General features: G+C 38.0%; 1 protein-coding gene across 1 annotated transcript in view; it reads right to left on the minus strand.

Moving 5' to 3' along the window:
* Positions 1–537: 537 nt before the first annotated feature.
* LOC133517188 (tetraspanin-2A) overlaps positions 538–26,905 on the minus strand; it is a 34,571-nt gene continuing 8,203 nt past the window's right edge. The window contains exons 2-5 of the mRNA XM_061850391.1: positions 16,387–16,584; positions 9,127–9,303; positions 6,014–6,199; positions 538–1,123 (exon numbers count right to left, since the gene is read on the minus strand). Coding sequence (XP_061706375.1) covers positions 1,043–1,123; positions 6,014–6,199; positions 9,127–9,303; positions 16,387–16,584 — 642 coding nt within the window. The 3' untranslated portion in view covers positions 538–1,042. The remainder of the gene's footprint in view (positions 1,124–6,013; positions 6,200–9,126; positions 9,304–16,386; positions 16,585–26,905) is intronic.

Raw genomic sequence — 26,905 nt, forward strand, 5'->3', positions numbered from 1 at the left:
GTTTTTTTTTGTTATTCGTACACAGGTAAAGACTTTCGAACTTTACCGCTTCAATACTTCTCCATTTACCATGCTATATAGGTTTAATCTCATTAGATAAGGTTACGGGGCTCCTATAATGAAAGTTATCAACATATAACATTAAAATATAGTGTAATATAATTATAGTATAATCATCTATGAGCTAGTATACATTACTTCTTCCAACAATCATATACAGTAAGTATATACACTGTCAAGGACATTGATACTCTGTGTTGAGTCCTGCACGGCGCGGCGCACACGTCAGATATCCACATTTGTGTTCACATTCATAGTTTAAATTATTAAAACCAAAATTTATTATATTCTAAAAAACTTGTAACTTATTCCTATCGTATCGTGTAAATTTTAATCTTAGTTCCAAGGCACGTGAACTGATTGCGAACTAAATATAGATAGGTCCTACAGTACCGCACTTAATTATTTCAAACCAAAAGGACCACTTGAAATTCAACACATTCTGCGAGTCCCAAACAGTAATAAAACGAACGAAACTATTTTCTATACCAATTATAATATAATGAAAGTTAATCTTATAGTCTTAGAAACTAGAACATAAAACGGTGGTGAATAGTATGATATTGGCGCATACTTGTTGAAATTACATACTTAATGGGACTGCCTGATTTACATTAACACGTTCAGTGCCAGCGCGTGCTACGCGCTACGAGCGTAGCCGATAACATGGGAAAATGCGTATGTAGCGAAAAGCGACTACGGACTGAGCGCCCGGGCGCCCGTCTGGCGGGTTGCTGGCAGTGAATGCGTTAATATAGTTAAACTCTTGTTAAAGGGCCTTAGGTTTTAAGATTTTGTGTTTTCACGAGCATAATATGCTCCTAAAATATGATAAAGCTATGTAAAAGTAAAAACTTATTGATGTTGCCATCCACTTTGCTTGTTCCTTCCGTTGTCATGTAATTTCACGTCGTCTGCGTATGACAAGTTACTTAAAATACTCGTATCGTGTGCGTTTGATAATACACGTAGGAATTACGCACTAATTCTTATATGCTGATACTTCCTCTTCTTCCTTTTTTACTGCTTGAATTAGGACCAGAGACATAACAGCGTTGACTACCTGTAAAAAGAAGAGACATAATTTAATCATTCATTGGTTTTTTTTTGCGCTCAACGGAGTGCTTAGCCAATGTGCCAATCGTTAACGCTACGTAACTTAACTCTCTCTATCACTTTTCCATATTAGTGCAACAGAGTTGCGTTTCGATCGCTATGGAGTAATGGAGCGTTAGCGATTGGCACGATTGCTACGCACCCTGAACTGTTTTCGCTTCCAATAGTATAGTAAATAAGTTTTATTTGCTTAAATGTGAATCGTCGTACATAAACATCTGATTTCAACGGCTCGTCGTCATTATTTACTCCGCGGGGTGTAATAGAAGAAGGTGGTACGTCAGGGACAGCCGTGGTACCCTGAAGTTGCCGCGATGCAGACATGTCAGCGTCCTCCTCCCCCGCAGCCGCAGGTAGCGGCGCCGGCGGCGGTGCTGCCGTTTCTGAAGGCACCTCCTCTCTCGGCTTACTGGGTCGTAGAACGGGCACATCGCCTTCGTAGCCATCGTCTTCCAAAGCCTTACTGACTTTGTAGCAGCTAGTTAACATGCTTTCTAGCCGTTACTTGAACACTTTTAATGTATACATTGAACATTGACGAGCCGATGGTACTTAAAATTGGGTACTTGACACATGTTGAATATTATAACAAAATTTAGTTAAGTGGATAGAATATGATCCATCCATTATAAAAAAGAGGAAATTAAAAAAAAAATATACTGAGATTATAAAAAAATACAAGGTTCCAAAGTCTCAAAAAAATTTTTTTTTGTCCTTCAAAAATAGAAAAAAATGGTACCATTCGATTCCATACATTTTATTGAAAAATAAATTGTATAACAACTATACACATAAACGCAATATTTCAGGGTCAAAATGGCATTTTCCTTGATCTTCCATACATACTTCCATACGTTATCATTTTGTTAGAGGCGTTTCAATCGTCGAATGCGAACGTCAGACTTTAACTCTAATTTCTGACCTTTGTGTTGCTTAAATGCCATGAGTCCCATATAGACATTTGATCCTCAGGAAAATCAAGATCGTTTGACATTATTTACAAAAAACTGTCAAGTAGCCAATTGTTCCTTGTAACCACGTATGTTTTGTGCCATTTTTAAAATATGATTTTACGAGTACACTGTCTCCGACTTTAAATTTAATTTGCCTCTTTCCATCGTAATATTAACGCTGTGAGATCTGTTTTTGGAGCACATTTTTATCAGCCGAGGATACTGACGGACTGACGTCGGGTGCATCGTCGGATATCGGCACGAGCGAATCGTAACGACAGCGCAGCAGCTGCCCTAGCATCAGCTCGGCCATTCGCATTGACTGTTAAACAAAGCTCTATAGTGGGTATTTAGGTAATTTAGGTTACCTGTATTGTGTTCTAGTCTAGACTTTGCTAGTATTTCATGATACTGGTAGAGTTTGGATTGGGGTATAATATAGAGTAATTTGTTTTGGGGTTTTATTTGAATAGTTTTATTAAGTAATAGTTTTATAAGTTCATTTAGTTTGTGTTAATTTGAGTAAATTTTAACTACTTGATTGTTTATTGATTTGAGGTTCAGACTAGCGCTAGTATTTGAAATTATACTAGTGAACTCTGATTTATAAATTAATAGACTTATAAAGATTGTAAAGTTTTGTTTTGTTTATAGTGACATTTATAATTTTAGTGAATTTTAATTGTTTGATTATTGCTCTGTGATCCAGACCAGCGCCAGTGTTTAAAAATATACTAGTGAAGTCTGGGTTACAAAACAATAGATGTTTTAAAGGTTGTAAAGTTTTGTTCTGTTCTCAGTGCAATTTATTAGTTTGTTTTTTAATTGTGTTTAATATATATATAGTGTTTTGGCTGGAATAATTTTAGTGAAATTTAACACTAGAATGATTTTGGTTGGAGGACTTTTTATATTAATTTAAAGTTAATTTAGTTACGTATTTCATAGTTTCTTACATAATTTGTGGGGTAGAAAGAGCTTGTTTTCTCCAGTATAGTGCTGGCGGCTTAGTGTTTCTGGGCAGGTAACCAAACGGTGGACAACTATAGCCCTAATTCACTAATGTCGAGTCATAGGATAATACCAGATGGGTCCCGGCAGTTACCTGCGTTTATTAAAACAGGTTTTTACCCCTGGACCTAGGACGATTTGGGTTGTCAACTAGACTTCTTAAAAAAGCCAAGTTCTAGACCAAATTCCGTATCTACATAATTATGTATTCACTTTTATATTTACCTTTCCGACTATACACTTGCCGTCCGAATCCCAAGCGTGAGTGTATTGTCAGCACACGGGGAACTAGGATCTAGGACTAAATCGGAGTGTCCCCATCCGTCGTAGTTAGCTTAAGTCTAGGAGTTTTCCATTGCACATCGGAAAACTACGCGGTAAAATAGTTGGATAGTTTAGCTGTTAGGGCTAGGGTTTTTATTTGTTTGGTCTAGGGAATTGTAGGATTAATATAAGTCTATAAGTTTATTATATCAAAGCCTTTACATATTTACAGTAGATAGCTAGGTTACCTTTTGATACTTTATGGCTATTTTAATTACATAGTTTGAGTCTAATTATGGGCTTAAAGGTTAGATTAAAAATACAATTAGCTAGGATGTAGTTGGGGGTTAGGGATTGTTAGGATTTTATTACATATACTTATTTATGACTTATTGACAAACTTGACATATTTATTCATGACTTTGAATATATTTTGGTCACTTGCAACGCTACTGGTAGAAAGTATATTGTGGGGAAAATTCAAACCAATAACCACAATATAATGTAGTGCTGCTGCTGTAGAGTCATTTTGCTTATGAAGCGAAAATGTTTGTTTTGCCTGTCCCTAGAAGTCAGTATGTCGATTTCATTCTGTTTTCTGCGGATCTGTAATTTTCACATCCGACCTTAAAAATTAAAACTCTAGGTCCATGGGGTCCCAGCGCGCACAAGTTTTTTGGAGAAATCGCGAAACGTCTGGTTGACGTAACTGGTGACCGAAGAGCTGGCGGCTTCCTCGCACAACGTATCAGTATTGCGATACAACGAGGAAATGCCGCCAGCATCCTTGGTACAATGCCTCAAGGGCCTATTTTAGATATAAGCTAGTTATAGTAATCATCTGTATATATCCATTATGTATATTGTTATTGTCATCTAGGTCATATTATCACAAAACGTTATTATTGAATATATAAACCAATGAGTGATTTACCCAAGCTGGATCGAGGCAGATGCAAGATCGTAGTTTATTTTGGTCCGAAAGGTGATTCAAAATGACTACAACTACAGTTTGGATCATATCATTTCATTGAATAATAAATTGTATTAGAAAATTACAGTATTCTGGAGAATTAAAGTGGATCAAATACTGCTGCTCTACTACCAGTATTTTGTTATGTTAAATTGTCCCTTTGAATTCCTCTCATTTATGACGAAAATGTCACAACATAATGACATGGACAAATGACAAAGAGTCCTGTTGTTATGAAAAGATGTTCCGTCAGGACCACAAATATAGTTCCTTCAGAACTGGGGCGGGGATTCTGACCAGTAGGTGGTTGATGATCACGGTTATCGCGGAGAAGGGGCAATAACTATACCCCGAAAACAATATATTGTGACACTTGTTAGTTATCGACCTTTGACCGACTGACTATTACATTCGAAAGACTTTACTTACTTAGACATACTTTACTGACATGTTAACTGTGACATTCTACTGACTTAAAAAACCCAAGTTCAATTATGACATACCTACTATTGCCTTATTGATAACAATTTATTACATAGGTACTTTATCTGCTTAATATATACTTTATATTTACGATCTGCCAATAAACTTACAATTACCATATTTAGTACTCTGACATACCTAATACTGATATATTTTCCGTTTTATTAGTTATTTGACATTTTAAGTTTAATAGGCGTATACAATACATAACTCTTTCCTATATGTGAAAAGGATTTTGGTTACTATTAGCGGTTATAACGTTGAGTCCTACATAAACTCTAAACGATTATTTGACCAATTTACTGATCCAATGAAGGTATTAATTTATTTAGTTAGAGTTTTAGGTTATTACTTTATTTAATAAAATTAGTAAAGGTAATTACGGATTGCGGTATTTTAAAGATTTTAGAATTTTATTTTTTTCTTATTGGAATTTTATTTTTAGTATTTTAGGCAAGTCCAGATTTAGCTAAGTAGGTAGGAAATAGGGTTTATTTAGCTAGACAGAGATTGAGAGAGACACAGGTTTCATAGGAGTATTACAATTGGTTCTAAAAGTAAGATAATATATACATTTTTAGTTAACAAAGCGTTAATACGCTAATAAGCGTTACACTATAATTAGTGTAAGTGATTTTTTTGTTAGATTTTAATTAATGGTAATTGTGTGCAGCATGCAGTCACAGTCCATTGGTGATCAGAAAATTGTACGCCTTATGGCATAACATGATGATACAACAATAACATTATAAGACCTGTACCGAGTTAATTTATGTACTATTTTATACCTGTGTTGGACAAGTGAATTATTTTGTATTTTTTATTTGATCCTGCCTTCGAATCCTGAGTTATAGAGGGTATCTACGTACCTATGTATTTATCTATGTAAGTATGTATATCGTCAGCTAGTACAGTCCGCATCAAAATAGTAGTGGATGAAACAACGCTCTAAAACTATCTACAGTTCACGTTCTAAAGTCTCTGTCATACTCTATTAAATTTGTACATACAAGTATCTACATACTTTTGAGTTTGACGCAGTCTGATCCGTGGCTTTTGATGCTGACTGTACTTTTTTGGTTTTATTTTTAAAGTACTACTTATATGAATACTACTTAATAGAACTTTAAAAATTAAAAAGCTGAAAGCTTACCGCAACCATGCAAGAAGCTAGCACGATGCCAGCCAACCAGCCAGTCTTGCCCTCTAGGTACCAGGTGAGTTCGTCCACGCATCCGTGAAAATAGGCGTTGCCGGTGACCGAGTCACGGCACTCTGCTGGCAGAGGCTTGCGCATATTTATGTAGTCCATCGGCCCATCGGAGCCGCAGCAGCCGATCTGTAACATTTATATTTTATGGTACTTATTTACTCAATAGGGGGCTGACGCATAATTGTAGTTTTTATATTTATTTTTTACTCATTTTAAAGGCAAATGCCATAAAAAATCACACGAAAACTAGAGTATATTTTCACAGGCAAACTTCAACCAAAACCTTAAGAGAATAAAGTTGACTAGATAGAAAAAATCTCTTTTATTTTTAGTGGTATATCGTTACCCTGCATGCCATAGCAGTATACTCGTATATGTCATAATCATTTATTGTATAGTATTAATATTACATGTCAAGCTTTTCGGATTTCACGGGCCTATAAATGATTTAATAGGCATGCGTGGGGATGGAAATATAGATCCAATAGGTAGTGGCCCCTTGGAGTGTTTTAATGTCGTATAGAACGCTTGTTGGGACCCGTTGACAGGCGCAACAAAAGACACCCATGAACCGGTCGCAGCAGGCATTGTAGAAAAAATTTACAGTATAACGGTCTATGGATTGAAGTTTGGACTTTGGGTGGACAATGAGACTGGGTTATTGCAAAGACGTCCGGGCACCTGCCATAACAATGTATTCACTAGTTATGGAGGCAGGCGGTGACTTGCCGGGCACTAGATGGGCCTCTGAAATTGCCGTCGTGAAGGCGACCGCTGTTGACGGCTGTTGTTTCCTTCTAATTTCCTGGGTAACCTACATACTTATCTTCTATGGCTACTGGACTCACTGAATGGTTATGATAATAATAAGGTATTGCAAGTGCCAGGTCAGCCTGAGAAGTAGAAACAAAAGCTTTACAAGCAAAACGTCTGTTCCACTAGGTACTGAGACGAATTTGACATCACACAATTCTTAAGAGGAAAGGGGATGGCTGCTTCTCCATACAAACGTCGTCCTCATTTTCATCTCTGGTTATTAATATAATATAAAAAAAAATTCACAAAATTTGATGTGCACATATTACCTATATGTGCGAGCGAAAAACAATTTCCATACAAATTTTAAAATTTTTAAAATTAAAAATTCGATAATAAAAAAAACAAATGGAGGGACATAGCTACGGAAATATGTACCAAATTGTGTCAAATAATTTTCAAAAATCGAACTTGAGAGCGAAACGAAGCATAGTACTTACGTTCAACTTGGAACACACGGCTGACTAGGGGTACGTCCCGGAATTTCGATGTTTTTTAGCTGAGCTATCAGGGGACAGTTAGTTACGCAATAACTTTAGTAAATTTGTTATAATTTATATGAAATTGGGTAAAAGTATTGTTGAGGGCATTATATTTCATTTATTAAATTATGAGCAGGCTCGATTAAGGGGTTATGAAAATACAGTAGCCTAGAAGGCCAAATGGCTATTTGTGAGGGGTCTTGCTATTCTGGTCAAGTCGTTTGCAAGACAGTATGGTCGAGTTTTATATCAAATGAAAGTGCTCGGCTTACACATTTATAATATTACCATTAACCATTTTGAAATAACTAGCACGATAAATATGAATTAAAATAAACTAATATCTATATGGTGACTTAAATCTATCAGTTATGGGCTCCACAGCTCTTAAAATAGATCGCACGCGGTTTTTGATCTTTGACCGAATAAGTAGGGGCAACAAATTCAATCGATCAATCTTTTTGGTGAACGGGGCGAAATACTAGTGTATATATATCCAGAGAGGAAAATGGAAACTAAGTTTGTATGGAAAGGCGGTTTCGGGGCGGTCGTCCACTTTCGTCTAAAATCCCTCATGTCATTGGGGTTGTAGGATAAAAAAGTCTTGAAAGTATATTTATGATGAAAAACATCAGTAAGGTAAAAAAAAACTTACCTTGCAAAAGTTATTTTGCACGGGACGATAATATAAGGTTTCAAATTTACCTACTTATGGCACTTTCAAGCCCCAATTTGAAGTAGGATTATGATTATTATTTATATATGTCATACCTATTTGTTACAGTTCCTATATCTAAAATATGCAATATTTTCAAAATAATGTATATTGTAAATTCGTTAATTTCCCCGCGCTTTCATACAAACGAATTGCACCATCTCAACCGCCTGAGTAGCCTTCTATACTCCAGACAAATCACAGCTGAAATACCAGTATCAGTACATTCGTTGAATTTGGAAAAACAATAGTGTAATAACGTAGGCTCCAGCGATCGTCAAACAATCAGGCCCGACCAGAACCAGAAGTAAAGTGTAGGTACTTATTATGATACATGTACTAAGAAATTTAAAAAGAGACCAGAGATAGTCAAGTATATTTACATGCAACAAGGTATAGGTATTGTATGTGTATACCTAATTTCAAATTTGTATGCCTCTCGGCGAAACATAGCGTTCTCACATACTTTTTGTACCAACACTGTTACGTATGTTTTTACAAATAAATCATTTGAATTGAATTGACCATTCGGTTATGGCAAACGTCATGCACCTCTATGCGCTTTCCGCCCTGCCTTTCATATGGAAAACGCGTTTTGGTGTTTGCTTCGTTAGGTGTAGTTTTGGGATGCTTTTTACAGTAAAACCGGCAATGTTAGTGGAACTGGAAAAATCACGTCGTTGTTGGTTTTCTCGATTAATGGATAAACGCCAGTTTATTTGCTAACAAACGCTCTGGTGCTTGTTATCGATTCAAGGGAAAATTGGATATTGTTAAAGTAACGACTTAAAACGAAGGATTGAAAAAAGTGACCTTGTAGCTAGGGCATTCGATTGGATCAAGTGTGATCCCAGGAGAAATCTTGCCAAACGTGATCGCATCAGACAAAAGTGCATACATACTCCACTTATTTCCCCTACTAATAAGAATACGCTAAACAATTGAATGAGTTTTCCAATGACAGATTTTCGCGATTACGGGGCGGGTCCCATAATAAAAATCAAAAAACAACTTGTATAGACTGATGACGTGATTCATACCCCTTCTTGTACCATCCTTAGGATCTCCCTGCTGCCCTCGTGCTGCGGGTTGTTCATGAGACGCACGATGACGTCATTGATCAGGGGCTGAATGCTAGAGTCGTATGTGGAGAAGTCCAGCACCACGCACGAGCCGATCAGCCCGAAAACGAATGCACCGATTTGCGATCCTATGTACTAAAAGAAAAAACGAAATATATGTTTTACATCATAAGTTTTTGGTCTAATTTTATATAATTTATATAATAATGAACATTATTTAGCTCTGTTTTCAGAAGCTTGTACGTAGCTTGTTTGCCAAAATTTAAAAAAAATCTTCGCCTGCCATTCTAGAAACGTCAGTCGTTAGTTGTTGTAGATCCCTAATGGTTATTCAAAACGAAAAATGACCAAACAAAACTAGACTTAGTATACTTCGATCCTGTCCTGTCATGTGGTGTCACTCTTTAGTGACACTCGAACAATAATTAAGAGTCCTTATTCCTACAGACGAGCGTATTTTGTAAAATGCTTCCTTTTTCATTCAAGATTACGACGTAACTATTAGTATTTATTCAAAAACTGATAACGTACTTAAATAATCGTTTCCTAAACTAGGGGCTCCAACAGTTCAAATTTTAATTTTCTCTTTTAAACCTCTTTTTTAATGAGGTTTTTTGGGAGTCTTTTCCAAATTTTGCAGTGAGATGTGGCGTTTCGGTTCTCAATTTTGCTATAAACAAGAATCATTTGGTACATGAATGACTACAATTTGATTCAACATATCTCGTACGAGGGGCTGGAATGATTAACAATCGAAGATTCATTTGAAAAAACTGATAAAATACCTTCCGAGTTTTCTTAATTTTTTTGGCGAAAACAGGGTTTTATTATATTTTATTTCCGCAAATTGTACGAATATTTTACTTTAAAAATAATATTATAGCAAACTGTAACTTTATGTTAACCTATAAAAAAAAAATCGTAACTATGGGACCTACATTGCCGTAAATTTATATTTTTTTAAAACACGTATAAATCACGCAGCAGCGACGCCCCGCTCTCAGTCCGCGCGGAGCGCGCTTAGAGGACGGACCTGTGCTCGATTGTCAGGCATTCGTTGCGATCGTAATCAGCTACGGAGTTCCGAGAAGTGCTATATACTGCGATTAGAAAATCTTAATAAAAGTTCATTTTTTACAGTATGCCTAACAGACTCGCTTATTGATGGATTTTCAGTGTTACTTTTTTTTTAATACTAAGTCGGTGGCAAACAAGCATACGGCCCGCATATGTACGCCTGCAACTCCAGAGGAGTTACATGCGCGTTGCCGACTCTAACCCCCTCCCGCCCCTCGTTGAGCTCTGGCAACCTTACTCACCGGCAGGAACACAACACTATGAGTAAGGTCTAGTGTTATTTGGCTGCGATTTTCTGAAAAACGCATTTTCACTTGAAATTACGTTAGGGTTTGCATTATTATTTTTGACCCGGATGAAGTCCAAGTTCTCATGATGGAGTCAGGAGTTGGTCACCAGAACTCCTAATCTACTAATTATAATCCCATCGTGTTTGGGCTCAAAAGATTTGCCCTGACGAACACCATCGATCTAGATGAGGTCCAGGGTCTCATGATGGAGTCAGGAGTTGGTCACTAGAACTCCTAATCTACTCATTATAATTCCATCGTATTTGGGCTCAACAGAGTTGCCCTGATGAGCACCTTCAATCTAGATGAGGTCCAGGGTCTCATGATGGAGTCAGGAGCTGGTCACCAGAACTCCTAATCTACTCATCATAACTCCATCGTGTTTGGGTTCAATAGAGTTGCCCTGACGAGCACCATCAATCTAGATGAGGTCCAGGGTCTCATGATGGAGTCAGGAGCTGGTCACCAGAACTCCTAATCTACTCATCATAACTCCATCGTGTTTGGGCTCAATAGATTTGCCCTGATGAACACCATCGATCTAGATGAGGCCCAGGGTCTCATGATGGAGTCAGGAGTTGGTCACCAGAACTCCTAAACTACTCATCATAACCTCATCGTGTTCGGGCTCAATAGATTTGCCCTGACGAGCATCATCAATCTAGATAAAGTCCAGGGTCTCATGATGGAGTCAGGAGTTGGTCACTAGAACTCCTCATCTACTCATTATAATTCCAACGTGTTTGGGCTCAAAAGATTTGCCCTGATGAGCACCATCGATCTAGATGAGGTCCAGGGTCTCATGATGGAGTCAGGAGTTGGTCACCAGAACTCCTACTCTACTCATCATAACTCCATCGTGTTTGGGCTCAATAGATATGCCCTGATGAACACCATCGATCTAGATGAGGCCCAGGGTCTCATGATGGAGTCAGGAGTTGGTCACCAGAACTCCTAAACTACTCATCATAACCTCATCGTGTTCGGGCTCAATAGATTTGCCCTGACGAGCATCATCAATCTAGATAAAGTCCAGGGTCTCATGATGGAGTCAGGAGTTGGTCACTAGAACTCCTCATCTACTCATTATAATTCCAACGTGTTTGGGCTCAAAAGATTTGCCCTGATGAGCACCATCGATCTAGATGAGGTCCAGGGTCTCATGATGGAGTCAGGAGTTGGTCACCAGAACTCCTACTCTACTCATCATAACTCCATCGTGTTTGGGCTCAATAGAGTTGCCCTGACGAGCACCTTCAATCTAGATGAGGTCCAGGGTCTCATGATGGAGTCAGGAGCTGGTCACCAGAACTCCTAATCTACTCATCATAACTCCATCGTGTTTGGGTTCAATAGAGTTGCCCTGACGAGCACCATCAATCTAGATGAGGTCCAGGGTCTCATGATGGAGTCAGGAGCTGGTTACCAGAACTCCTAATCTACTCATCATAACTCCATCGTGTTTGGGCTCCATAGATTTGCCCTGATGAACACCATCGATCTAGATGAGGCCCAGGGTCTCATGATGGAGTCAGGAGTTGGTCACCAGAACTCCTAATCTACTCATCATAACCTCATCGTGTTCGGGCTCAATAGATTTGCCCTGACGAGCATCATCAATCTAGATAAAGTCCAGGGTCTCATGATGGAGTCAGGAGTTGGTCACTAGAACTCCTAATCTACTCATTATAATTCCAACGTGTTTGGGCTCAAAAGATTTGCCCTGACGAGCATCATCAATCTAGATAAAATCCAGGGTCTCATGATGGAGTCAGGAGTTGGTCACTAGAACTCCTAATCTACTCATTATAATTCCAACGTGTTTGGGCTCAAAAGATTTGCCCTGACGAGCACCATCGATCTAGATGAGGTCCAGAGTCTCATGATGGAGTCAGGAGTTGGTCACCAGAACTCCTAATCTACTCATCATAACTCCATCGTGTATGGGCTCAATAGAGTTGCCCTGACGAGCACCATCAATCTAGATCAGGTCCAGGGTCTCATGATGGACTCAGGAGTTGGTCACCAGAACTCCTAATCTATTCATCATAATGGTAATTTGATGGTGCTTGTCGGAGTAAATCTATTGAGCCCAAACACGATGGAGTTATGATAAATAGATTACGAGTTCTGGTGACCAACTCCTGACTCCATCATGAGACCCTGGACTTCATCTAGATCGATGGTACTCGTCAGGGCAAATCTTTTGAGCCCAAACACGATGGAATTATAATGAGTAGATTAGGAGTTCTAGTGACCAACTCCTGACTCCATCATGAGACCCTGAACATCATCTAGATTGATGGTGCTCGTGAGGGCAAATCTATTTAGCCCAAACACGATGGAGTTATGATGAGTAGATTAGGAATTATGGTGACCAACTCCTGACTCCATCATGAGACCCTGGACTTCATCTAGATCGATGGTACTCGTCAGGGCAAATCTTTTGAGCCCAAACACGATGGAATTATAATGAGTAGATTAGGAGTTCTAGTGACCAACTCCTGACTCCATCATGAGACCCTGAACATCATCTAGATTGATGGTGCTCGTGAGGGCAAATCTATTGAGCCCAAACACGATGGAGTTATGATGAGTAGATTAGGAATTATGGTGACCAACTCCTGACTCCATCATGAGACCCTGGACTTCATCTAGATCGATGGTACTCGTCAGGGCAAATCTTTTGAGCCCAAACACGATGGAATTATAATGAGTAGATTAGGAGTTCTGGTGACCAACTCCTGACTCCATCATGAGACCCTGGACTTCATCTAGATCGATGGTACTCGTCAGGGCAAATCTTTTGAGCCCAAACACGATGGAATTATAATGAGTAGATTAGGAGTTCTAGTGACCAACTCCTGACTCCATCATAAGACCCTGAACATCATCTAGATTGATGGTGCTCGTGAGGGCAAATCTATTTAGCCCAAACACGATGGAGTTATGATGAGTAGATTAGGAATTATGGTGACCAACTCCTGACTCCATCATGAGACCCTGGACTTCATCTAGATCGATGGTACTCGTCAGGGCAAATCTTTTGAGCCCAAACACGATGGAATTATAATGAGTAGATTAGGAGTTCTAGTGACCAACTCCTGACTCCATCATGAGACCCTGAACATCATCTAGATTGATGGTGCTCGTGAGGGCAAATCTATTGAGCCCAAACACGATGGAGTTATGATGAGTAGATTAGGAATTATGGTGACCAACTCCTGACTCCATCATGAGACCCTGGACTTCATCTAGATCGATGGTACTCGTCAGGGCAAATCTTTTGAGCCCAAACACGATGGAATTATAATGAGTAGATTAGGAGTTCTGGTGACCAACTCCTGACTCCATCATGAGACCCTGGACTTCATCTAGATCGATGGTACTCGTCAGGGCAAATCTTTTGAGCCCAAACACGATGGAATTATAATGAGTAGATTAGGAGTTCTAGTGACCAACTCCTGACTCCATCATGAGACCCTGAACATCATCTAGATTGATGGTGCTCGTGAGGGCAAATCTATTGAGCCCAAACACGATGGAGTTATGATGAGTAGATTAGGAATTATGGTGACCAACTCCTGACTCCATCATGAGACCCTGGACTTCATCTAGATCGATGGTACTCGTCAGGGCAAATCTTTTGAGCCCAAACACGATGGAATTATAATGAGTAGATTAGGAGTTCTGGTGACCAACTCCTGACTCCATCATGAGACCCTGGACTTCATTTAGATCGATGGTACTCGTCAGGGCAAATCTATTGAGCTCGAATACGATGGAATTATAATGAGTAGATTAGGAGTTCTAGTGACCTACTCCTGACTCTATCATGAGACCCTGGACTTCATCTAGATTGATGGTGCTCATCAGGGTAAATCTATTGAGCCCAAACTCGATGGAGTTATGATGAGTAGATTAGGAGTTCTGGGGAGTTCTGGTGACCAACTCCTGACTCCGTCATGAAACCCTGGACCTCATCTAGATCGATGGTGTTCGTCACGGCAAATCTTTTGAGCCCAAGCACGATGGAATTATAATGAGTAGATTAGGAGTTCTGGTGACCAACTCCTGACTCCATCATGAGACCCTGGACTTCATTTAGATCGATGGTACTCGTCAGGGCAAATCTATTGAGCTCGAATACGATGGAATTATAATGAGTAGATTAGGAGTTCTAGTGACCTACTCCTGACTCCATCATGAGACCCTGGACTTCATCTAGATTGATGGTGCTCATCAGGGTAAATCTATTGAGCCCAAACTCGATGGAGTTATGATGAGTAGATTAGGAGTTCTGGGGAGTTCTGGTGACCAACTCCTGACTCCGTCATGAGACCCTGGACCTCATCTAGATCGATTGTGTTCGTCACGGCAAATCTTTTGAGCCCAAGCACGATGGAATTATAATGAGTAGATTAGGAGTTCTGGTGACCAACTCCTGACTCCATCATAAGAACCTGGATGGACTTCATTCGGGTCAAAAATAATAATACAAACCCTAACGTGATTTCAAATAACACTGAAACTCTATAGCACTAATGTGTGCAAACGATTGGCATCTTGACTACGAAGCATGGGTGCGTAGCCACCAGGCCAATAGATACGACAACGAACCACTATCTGTCTCTCTCTCGTACTAATATGCACAAACGATTGGCATCTTGGCTGGGCAGCATGGGTGCATAGCCAACATGCCAAACGTTTACGATACGACAAGGAAACACTATCTGTCTCTCTATCGCACTAATATGCGCAATCGATTGGCTTCTTGGCTAGGTATCATGGGTGCGTAGCCAACATGCCAATCGTTTACGATACGACAACGAAACACTATCTGTCTCTCTATCGCACTAATATACTTTATTTATACCTGCAGTCATTTAGTAACTTCTTCATTTTCCATTGGTGTGAAAGAGACAGAATAAAAAGCAATTGTTATAGTACACTGTGTAGTCTGTACACTTAGTAGTAGTGTACATAAAAAAAAAAACTACTGTGCATATACAATAAAATAAAGAGTGCCCATATGATATCATATGACACTAAAATTAATGTTGCTTGAAATTATATTGAAAACTATCAAGATTATTCTAGTCTGCATTGAAACGCGCGTCGCGTTGCCGGCGCTCGCGTACCGAGCGCCAACGCCATCTATCGAGCGTTATTTCGTGAAATCGGAGAACGCTCTAAGGATTAAGGGCTCTTAAGATAAATCGATTGACGAAACAATCTTCAAAATCGATCCACGCCTTTTTGGTCTCTCCACAGAGTCACAAAGGAACATACATAGACTGATAAATAAATTATCCTCCTTTGCGTCGCACGTTTGGGTACCTTTGCCAAAAAAAAAAAAACCTTGTCTAAGTACGCTAGAAACATCAGTAACTAAGTAACATTTCAATTGCAACATTATTGGAATGCTAACATTTCCTTCGTGTTGGTACAAGATATTTTAGCACAAGCTTTTATGAAACAGGGTAGAGTAAACAGGTACGGGCTTCAAGCCCTGCGCTCTACATTGAATTATTAGGTTGTTATAGGTTTTTGTGTTGTATTTCCATGCATATTTTGATAAAAGCACTATTCGTTGCTCGACCGAGATAGGAATTACCGGCCTTTCCTCGGGTTTGTTCGGCCCTTAGTAATTCCCCGTTTCTCGGCTATCATAGTAGATAAGGTACTATTGTTATACTGAAACACAGCCAACATGTCAATAGAAAAAGGCGTGAAATTCAAATTTTCTGCGGAAAGTCTACTTTTTGCACCTATATTATTTTTTATTTGCCACCTTTTTCTACTAACAAAGCTGCGGCTTTTCTGCTGTGCCTGAGTATATTATACTTACCGCATAAAGTAACATGATGTTTTCCATAAGCGCCGCTCCGCATCCCAGGAACGCAACCACCATGATGGCCAGCGAGCCAATCAAGATTATATAGATCCCAATGAAGTATTTCTGAAGCTCCAAAATTCGCATCCATTCATTAAATCCAGGTTCTATACAGATCCATAGGCATAGTGCGAATATTGAAATGCCGAACAACTGGAAAATAGAATATTTTCAACTTGAAAAGTAACACTCAAAATCAACTAAGGCCGCGTTCCCACTATGTCGTAACGACAGCAATCGTACCGTCTTATATGTGAACCCCCTCTACACGATGGGCCATCATACTGCTCCACTAAGATGAGCCAGCGTGTAGAGAGGGATAAAAAGAGTGGCTTATGGCGCGGCGAGATGGCGATAGGATAGCCACAGTGTCGGTTTTTCGTCCGCATATCAAAGGCAGTGGGCCAGCGATGGTGCGTACGCAGATGCGTGAGCACGCACTATGAAATTTCATAGTGTGTGCTCTCAACCATCGCAGCAGCACTGGGCTATCGTATAGAGGAGCCATAACCATCGCATGGGCATCTCGCTGTTCCAGCGCTGGGCCATCGTGTAGAGAAGCCATAACCATCGCATGGGCATCTTGCTGTTCCAGCGCTGGGCCATCGTTTAGAGGAGCCATTAGTGGAAACGCGGCCTAAAACAGGCCAATTCTGTTTTAAAAATATGATATGGTTTTCATCTTATCATTGTTATTAGTTTAGGTAAACGCAAGCATGGAAGGTTTTTGAAATTGTGTAGGGGAGAGTGGCAAAATAATGGTTCACCTTATTTGTAAGAGTATTTCTCCATTTTCCCTTTGAATTGTATCGTTTTTAGCCTGAAGAAGGGCAAACCTTGGCTATTCGATGATACGTTACGTAGTTATTCGGTGATAGCATAGAGAAATAAGTAAGCATAGAGTGCTCAATCCATACATCAGTTTTCTTACCAAAACGCTTATTATTTTTGTAGTCGACATCTAGCGTCGAGTAGCGGATTTATCAGTACTGCTATATTTATTGGTACTAAACCAATTAACACTGTAAGGACGCTCAAAATAAAATAAGATCGGTTTATAAAAAATATCTCGATTTAAGTGTATACAGTCTATTGACATATATTTAAGGACGGGCCTTACGAGCACTAAGAATGGTCCCAGTTTAGTGGTGTCACTCACGAATTCGAGCCATTGGTGCAGTCTAACGCAACTAGTTGCGACCAATCGTGCAGTCTCACGCAACTAGTTGCGACCAATCGCGCGCATGATGCGAAGTCATCCACCAATCGCGTTGTGGCGTTAGACGGCGGCGAATTCGTGTGCGTAACACTACTGGTACTGGCTCCATTCTTATTGCCCGCAAGGCCTGCCCTTAGATGTAATGTTGAAATAGCCATGTTAAAATTGTATTAATGAATAAGTAACTAAAGAAATTGTACCTATATTAAATCGAGTGTAGCGACTAAGGAAGGTTATGACAGAAAGGAGTTGCGACAATGAAAAGATCTCAAAAACTATGATTGTTAGCCAAACCAGCGCTCCCCCCTTAGAAATTAGCATTAAAGTGGTTTTCGGTGTACAACATTTACGTAAAAAAAAAAGTGCAAAGTAACTTTTCTCCAAAAAAATTTTTTTGTATCAGTATCATAAAGTATTTGGTACGTTTACGTTGTTTTGATATTTTTTCTTTTATTGTATGGTTTTTCATGTTTCAAGATATGACTTGGTTTTATAGAGTTTGCACATTGTTTGGCAATTATGAATCTCTTTGGATTTCACGGGCCTTTAAATCCCGGTCTTTTGATAGGCTTGCGTGGAGATATAGATCCAACACGTAGAGGCCCCTTGGAGAGCTTTCGTCATGTAGAACGCCTGCTGGGACCCGTTCACAAGCGCAACAATAGCATCCATGAACCAGTCGTAGCAGGCATTGGGACTATTGTAGATAAAGATAGTTTATTATTCAAGTAGGCATATTACAATGCGCTTTTGAACGTCAAATAAAGCTAGGTACACCGGCTCTAACCCTACACCTCTGACCCGAGAAGATTTAAATCCCCCCTCAATTGGAGGAGGGTATCCTAATATGGACCGGCAAGAAACTCAGCGGGACACATCTTTTCAACACATTACATCTTATAAATTAACATGCATTAAATAAGAAAAAATACAATTTAGATTACTATAGAAATCATGCTATTACAGTAGGTAGTTACTTTTCTTTATAGAAATTTGATTAAAAAATATATATGTACAACAAATCATACAAATACGTAGCTCTTTCAGAAAACATATTGAATTCTTGTAAAGGAAAAGAAAAGAAAATTAATAAAGAAATGAGAATATACATTATACACCGTGTTTTTATTGAATTCCGTTAACTCTGGGTATGGGTAAGTTTCCTTAAACGTGGAAACTAAATGGCAAAGTTAATTAAAAAAAAAACTTTCTTTTTATATTTTTTTAGTTTCATTTTTTAATTAAAAAGTAATTAAATATTGCATAATTTTAGCGTTTTTGTAACACGGGCATTACATTGAATTCAACCAAACATTTAAAAAATGTGACATATCAATGTCATCTCGAACATCGATCGTCCGAGATAGTACTTACATTTAGTAGCAAATTTATACACTCGTACTAAACACTAATCAATATGTAAACATGTCCTAAGGCACTTAATTTAAGCTCAGGAATGCACCCTTGAAATTAATGGAAATAAAAAAAAACACGGTGTATAAATCTGACTGATTGCTATAAAATACTAACATAAAATATTTGATGTGCTTTCTTACCTGAGCTGACTTATAACTTTACACATAAGATGAAATAAATATTATAGGACATTATTACACCAATTGACTAAGTCCCACAGTAAGCTCAATAAGGCTTGTGTTGTGGGTACTTAGACAACGATATATATAATATATAAATATTTGTAAATACTTAAATACATAGAAAACACCCATGACTCAGGAACAAATATCCGTGCTCATCACACAAATAAATGCCCTTACCAGGATTTGAATCCGGGACCATCAGCTTCATAGGCAGGGTCACTACCGACTAGGCCAGACCGGTCGTCAAACCCGGTCGCCGCCCACTAGATGGGCCACCGAAACTGCCGTCATGAAGACGACCCGGAGCAACACCAGTGTGAGCGGCTCAGGGGTGTCGAGAGGTGTAAGCCACTTTCGATCCAGTAGCTGATAATAGCCACTGTGCCAACTCGTGTCTTATACATGTTTCACTTCCACCCCTGGAGCATATAACTCAAACTCAGGCTCGCCTTCATTGGCCGTCCAGAGAGGAGTCTCTCTGGACGGCCAATGAAGGCGAGCTTGAGTTGAGAGTCCTGCGGGTCCTCTTGGGATCTACTCCGACCGACGAAGACACGCCGGAGTCGGAGACCCTGACTGACTCTCGGGATTACTCGGGTCCGGGATCATTATTCCCGAACAGTTCGCTAAAAGTACAGTGTGCCCTGCGGTTATGAATTATTATTATAACTAGTTTGAGATTTTCTATACTTAGTCTGATATTTTACTTTTGTACAGTGATTTTCTGTAAATAGGAGAGTTGTGACAATTATTTAAGTTTATTTTGCTGATTAGTTGGTTTTGTTGGTCTTTCGGTGTACTGTCGAATTCTAAAAGGTTACTTCTAATTTCAAATGATTAACAACTGTATAGTTAACTGTATAAAAGTAACCAAATAACCAACCCAATAGCCAATATGTTGATTTTGATGCGATTACCACAGAAATACCTATAAGGGATAACATTGCCCTATAAGCAAATAGTAGATAGTCAAGGAATTTGTAAAGTTAGTTGCAAGCAAAGTAGATAGCGATGAAAAGAAAGCAGAAATTATCAGTTTTTGCTTGTGTTGCCTAAAACGGAAGAGAAGTGAGTTTAATTTCATGAACTCCAAAGCTAGTCTCGCGAAACTTGCACCGAAGGCATGCTGGAAGGTCTTTAATTACGGCTGGTCCTAAACGATGCCACCATTTGGTTTTGAAATACTAAGTATTATTTATCCGGTGGAGTACCTACAAAATATACAAATTTGCTATTAAATGATTATAAGTAGTACTTTTTTGTATTAATATATATTAATTTGTAAAAAAATTGGTAACATGGTATTTATCAAATAGTCACAGTTAAGAGGGTCACGACACTCACAACCTACATACCTCGGTGTTAGGTTAGGACGCGGAGTTGTTCTGGTTTTCGTAGATTTTCTCAAATACTTTTATTCATGTCCGTAACAGATTTTGGAAAAATATGAATTAAGCAATACATTATTACAAACTTCATAGCGATGTATGCTTCGTTGCTGAGATATGTTGGTTAAAGTTTAAATTGTCACGATCCGCCTTGGTCTACCCTAAAGAAGTTTATTAAATGAAATATATAAAAATGCAAAGGTTAGCTGAAGGAGATCCTTTTTAGGTATAAATTCGCCTTCGTACATAAATTTTTTTTTGTTTGGTTTTTGTCTGTTTTATGTTAACCTGTTTATGTGGAATAAAGTGACATACATACATACAAAATGCCTACATAAATAAATACGAACGGATATATTAGCGCGTGTACGCTGGACTAATAAAACGCAGCGTCCACTACCAAAATAACGCTATAGTGAAAATTTATTTTGGCGAGCACTACAACGCAATGCGTAGCCTGTATAGACGGCGAGCTAGCTCCAAAAAATGGTAAGACAATGGGGCAATGAAACTGTACAGGTTAATTCCACGAGACTGTAATGTCAGTTACCAATTCATTTTATTTGCCTAAGGCACAGCACCGCAGCATTTCGTGGCAGTTTTAAATACTCTGCCACGAAGTGCTGGAACGATATACCTCCACCTATAAGGAACTCACCGTCAATTAGTTCATTTAAATGTAAATTTAAAAAACATATTTTACACATACAAACATTATAAATATTGGGTATACTCCTGTGCCATCACTATGCCATGTACTAGAACGAACGCCTACCCTATAATTTATGTCGCCTTGTATGACGACTGACTGACTGTTTAGGTACCGATAATTTAAATAATTTATTTGTTAATGTAGCTTTTAATTGAATAATAATTATAGCCTTATGATATGTATTTACTAGAAACTTCTAAACTTAAATATATAAAATTTTGTACTTTAGCGTGTAGCTGTGCTCTCTCGGAAAGGTTTCCACGGACCAGCGTCGAGATCCTTAGGTGGTATCTTGACATTAAGCTGAGTGGAGACCTTTTCAGTGACGCTTAATAATAAATTGATTCTGTCGTCTCATGTGTTACTTAAACTTAAGCGTTTTCTGAATAAATTTCTTCTATTCTATTCTATTCTATTCAATTCTTTCGTGTGTTCTTATATTAATAATAAATTTAAGTGTCCAGATATCTACCTGTAAGGCTACGCCAGACATACAGACACTTGAAGTTGCTTAAATAATGTAAAAACCCACGAAAGAATTGGTAACTGACGTTACAGTCTCGTGGAATTACCCTACAGTTATTACTAGATCCAGCCATCTGGCAGCTATTCATGGGTGGAGGTAAGAGTGAAAGGCCAGCAAATTTAATACCAGACACCCGGATCTAACTTTTAGGATAGTATAGGAAACTAACGAAAGTAATTTTGTTGCTCTCGTTATCATATACCATTTTCCAGGGTTAGCTCTTTTACTAGTAAACCGCACAGTATACGACGGGCCCTAAAAGCAATAAAACTAAAGCCAAAGATAAAACACGAACAGTAGTGATGTCTGGGGCTAAAAGTTATATAATCTCATTAATGCCGTAAGTGCGTCGACTTTTATTCGGCGGTAACATATCCAGTCATCCTTGGGACCCTTATAATAGCCTTGTTTTTGCCTCCCTGATACATCGTCGGAGATAAAAGTGGAATGAGTTGCCTTTGGATTATTTTGTTGCATTTAAACATACGGATATAGGAAACCCTTAATGAAAAATAAAAGTTCTGATCAAATTTGTTTGACTTGTTAGTTGATGAAAAGCATTCCATTGTTCCTTTATTTTCATAATTATGTGGTGCAAATAAATAATGTTTACTTTAATTTACATTCCTATTATTATAATATAGATTCACCACGCCTGTCTGTTCGTCTGTCTGCACGTCTGTCCGTATTTAGGCCTACATTCGCATAATTTCAGTGAAAGGTTTGCCAAGTCTTAAATATTTTTTTAGGAAATATCAACGTGTGATACGATCTTTATTTACAAACACAATTCTTAATTCGTTTGCGGACATATGCTATTTTCAATTTGTAACCCTAAAAGAAGTAAAAATATTTATCCTCGTGCCGCCCAATGTACATTAGGATGTACACTCTGTTTTGATGGATCTGTTTCATTAAAAACAAAGTTGCATTTCATTTGTCTCGTAAAATACTGGAACTAATGAAAATCAACCTAATTAAAAATACAACTAGATTCCAAATTCTTTAGCAATAATTTTGTATGGTGGGCGGCACGAGGTTTTACATACATATTTATACTTATGTATAAATTTCTGACAAAAGTTGGTTATGATGCTACTTTAGCATTTCCAAAAATACTCTAGCTATATAAATTGACAAACGACACGACATTCAACATTAGCAAGTTTCACAATATTTAACCTCCGCGTCAGTTCCCTCTTCGTAATAGACTTTTGTTTTCCCGACTCCAGGGACGCACTCGACTTGAGCAAATAGGTAAATTGGTAACAACAAAGTCATAAACAAATTTGTCTTGATGTATCTCGCGCAAGAGTTACTGGCTTGGCTGTCGCATGGATAAACTCAACTTTTACATATAATTTGTGAGCCATCTCGTAAATAAGAAAATCAATATTCTATTGTTTGTTTCTCGTTATGGCAAAGTTCAATATTTTAGTAGATTGTTAACCTTTTCGACGCAATTTCAAACGCAAAAGCTATCACTCGGACGCCACGTTATCGAAGTCTCAAAACTGAATTTTAACTTTATGCATGTCATGCACGCAGGCCCTTGCTCTGTGGTCAGTGACGGATTAATTCGTCGTCGGGGCTAGACATACGGTGCGGATATATCCGTCATTGCCTTCCAAAAGGTTAACCGACAAGGGTTGAAAATGACAGTGAAGATACTTCATTCAAGGGGTAAATTTGTGTTTTCACCTGAGTTAAACACTCTTTATTTTGAATACGAGAAAATTAATATTTAAGTAGTAAGTAGGTACTGTTTTTTTTTAAATTTTTATTATAATTGGTTTCGGTGTACGTTGTAACCAACGTGGAAATAGTACGAATTCCATACCTACAATACAACGAAATAATACATAACCATTTAAGAGCAAGTGAATATTTATAAGTGTTTTTTGTGATTAGTTATATACTTACATAATTCTTCGTAAAAAATAATAATAATTTGAGTCCTACAAAATAAATGTTGAATCACCATTCAACTTAGCAAAGTAGTACATTTTGAAATCCAATTCAGTCTCGAGAAAAAAAAAAGTTTCCTACTTAAAATCATAATACCGTCCAACCTTAGGTAGGAAAAAGGAAAATAGATTTTCCACCCGCTGTCTCCACACGAAAAGCAAACTCTGTAATCAGGAAAGACCGAAAGATGAAAAGTAACATATTGCTTACTTATTTTTTAATATCTGAGCATAAATTATTTAGGTAGTGTATTTAAATAGTGAAATGAAGTATCGCGCAGGAATTTTTCATTAATTAAGTAGGTGCCTATAATAATTATTTATTCACATTTTATTATCTTTAATGTTCTTATTTTGTGTCTCTCGACTCAAGTCTGTATATTATTTTGTATTTCGTTTATTATTTGTGCTCCAATTTGTAACTCTGATGAGACGTCTTTCTAAGTTAGCAATTTAATCATAAATCTGTATTCTAGCGATTTCAATTGAGCCTTCCGAAAGTTAGGCGATGCAAACAAAATAACCGTGAAAAATGGAGAAATTACTGCTACTAATTTAATTTACTGAATTTTATAGAGCAATCATGTTAACTGGTAAATAATTTAATCAAAGCTTTGACATTAACAGTAACTTGGTCATTTCTACGTTTTATTATACTTTGTCTACAAAAGCCGAGGCAACAACGTTGTTCGCAATCCATTAGTGCTCGTCAAATGATGCGGAAAGTTGACTTGTACGTTTGCACGGTTTGTGGAAAAATCATATAATGCTCGGGCTAATCATATAATGCCACTTTGTATTGAGAAGAGCTTAATATTATAATATAATTGGGTACTTGACACATTGTTGAATATTATAACAAAATTTAGCTAAATAGATAGAAAATGAGCAGCCATCCATTATAAAAAAGTGGTACCTAATAAAAATATATATTGAGATTATATAAAAATTTCAAGGCTTGTTTAACTTTAAAAAGAAAAAAAGAAATTGGCACCATTCGATTCCCAATATTTTATTGAAAACTAAATTGTGGGACTACTATATACATTAACGTAATATTTCAGGGTCAAAACAGCAATTCTCTTGATCTTCTATACATTCAGGACAGACAAATGTAACGTGACGTCACTTTACAATATCATTTTGTTAGAGGCGTTTCAATCGTCGAGTGCGAGCGTCAAACTTTACCTCACATTTCTGACCACGGTGTTGATTAAATGCCATCATGAGCCCTATATAGACATTTGATCCTCAGAAATATCAAGATCGATTGACATTATTAACAAAAATTTGTCAAGTAGCCAATTATATTAAATATTATGTAAATAGGTAACTATTTATTTGAGAATAATTTAACTCTTCTATTTTACTGACCCACCAGGCAACCCCCTTAATGTAGCTTTAGACTTATATCACGTTAATAGGTTAGGTACTTGTCTTTGTTTCTGTACAGAATATTGAATGCATTGCTTAAGTGCCTGAAAGAATATATGGATATGATAAGTACGTCCCTAGACAGCGCTTATTTTGTCGACGTCGACTCCAAGAAACGTCCTCGAAGCATACCTAAATACACGAGACGAAATTAATGCATTTGATAAGAACGAGAGCGTAAACATCGTATAATTATATACATATATATCATAAAAAACACATTTAGAATCGCGTCTGGGCGCCTCGGTGTAACTACGTTTGCTCCTTTTCGGAGCCAAAAGGCAGACTTCTATTTACTTTTTTTGGGATGTTCAAAAATTTATAGCATCGTAAAAACTCCCACCGCGCTCGTTTGCCATGCAAGAGCCGCTCTAAGGGAGCTACGAATATGACATCATAATAATATGATTACAATGTACCGAATGTACTGAGTAGGTGTGATGATAAGCATCCTGACAATGTGAGAGCGCAAGCTTACCTACAGTGTAAAAAGCTTCGCTTTTATGGATATTATTAAATAAGTACCTATGTGTTTTTCTTACAGAAAATATTACACTTCGTTTTTCCTCTTTAGCCATATTCAATTGAAGTATTTAGAGTGGCAAAAACTATTATTTCTGTCGCAGTAGCCCGGTTTCTCGGGCCCGGCACGGCATCAGCCGTCAGTCCCGTTTCCCGCTGTGTCTCCTTCGAGACACCTGCGAAGCTGGAATAATAAAGAGTTTTACAACGTTTCAAAATGGGAGTTTTTCCCGCAATTCAACCACAACGTGCACTTAAGGGATTTGAATATCTTATATAGTAGGTTTTATCTATTCCACGTAAATTCAGGACAAACGGATTCGTTCTTATGTTTTAAGTCCTAAAACAATTCCCTTAACATGAATAGCATCGTGCATTAAGACAATCGGCTTTCAGATTCACGCGAATGCTAAATCACCGCGATTCCGGATCCGAAATAGAAAATAAATCCATGAGAAGGCAATTTCATATAAATTGCAATCATATGGGTAAAACTGACTTCTTTACGGGTCTGCCCCTCGACTTAACGTTACAGCGTTTACGGGGAAGATTGCGGAAAAATAAATTTCGCAAATGGAATGAGACGCCACCGAGAGCTCAGAGTCAGCGAATAAACTGGGATTCGAGAGTTCAGCATCTTATTTTCATTGCTAAGTACCTCTTTTATTTTGACGCTATTTATATTCAAGATGTATAAATGCTGCTTGTTCATGCCGGTTTAGTAAAAATGTAGCAAATGTGTGTTTGTATCAGCAAAAATGTAGCGATTGATACAAATGTTTATCTAGTAGAGCGTAGTTAAGTAAATCGTAAATCTCTTGCGTAAAATTCAATAGTCCTTTGTTGTATTTTCGGTGTTTCTAGTATATAGATCTTTCAACATTCACAGATTTTGAAAAAAATTATATATAAAATGCTCGGAACAACCCATATTGTTTAGTTAAAATATTATCCGATTAATCAGTCAGATGATGAGAGCCCGGTCATCACAAAACTTGTGAGCTTAGTTATTAGTTACCAAGAGGGAAGTTAGCAGCAAACAGGGCACATTAGCCGCACGTGGCGGCCGGTAAATCTCCGGGCTTGCCCGCAACTTGGCTACGTA

Source organism: Cydia pomonella, chromosome 4 (assembly GCF_033807575.1).
Source record: "Cydia pomonella isolate Wapato2018A chromosome 4, ilCydPomo1, whole genome shotgun sequence".
Classification (NCBI taxonomy): domain Eukaryota; kingdom Metazoa; phylum Arthropoda; class Insecta; order Lepidoptera; family Tortricidae; genus Cydia; species Cydia pomonella.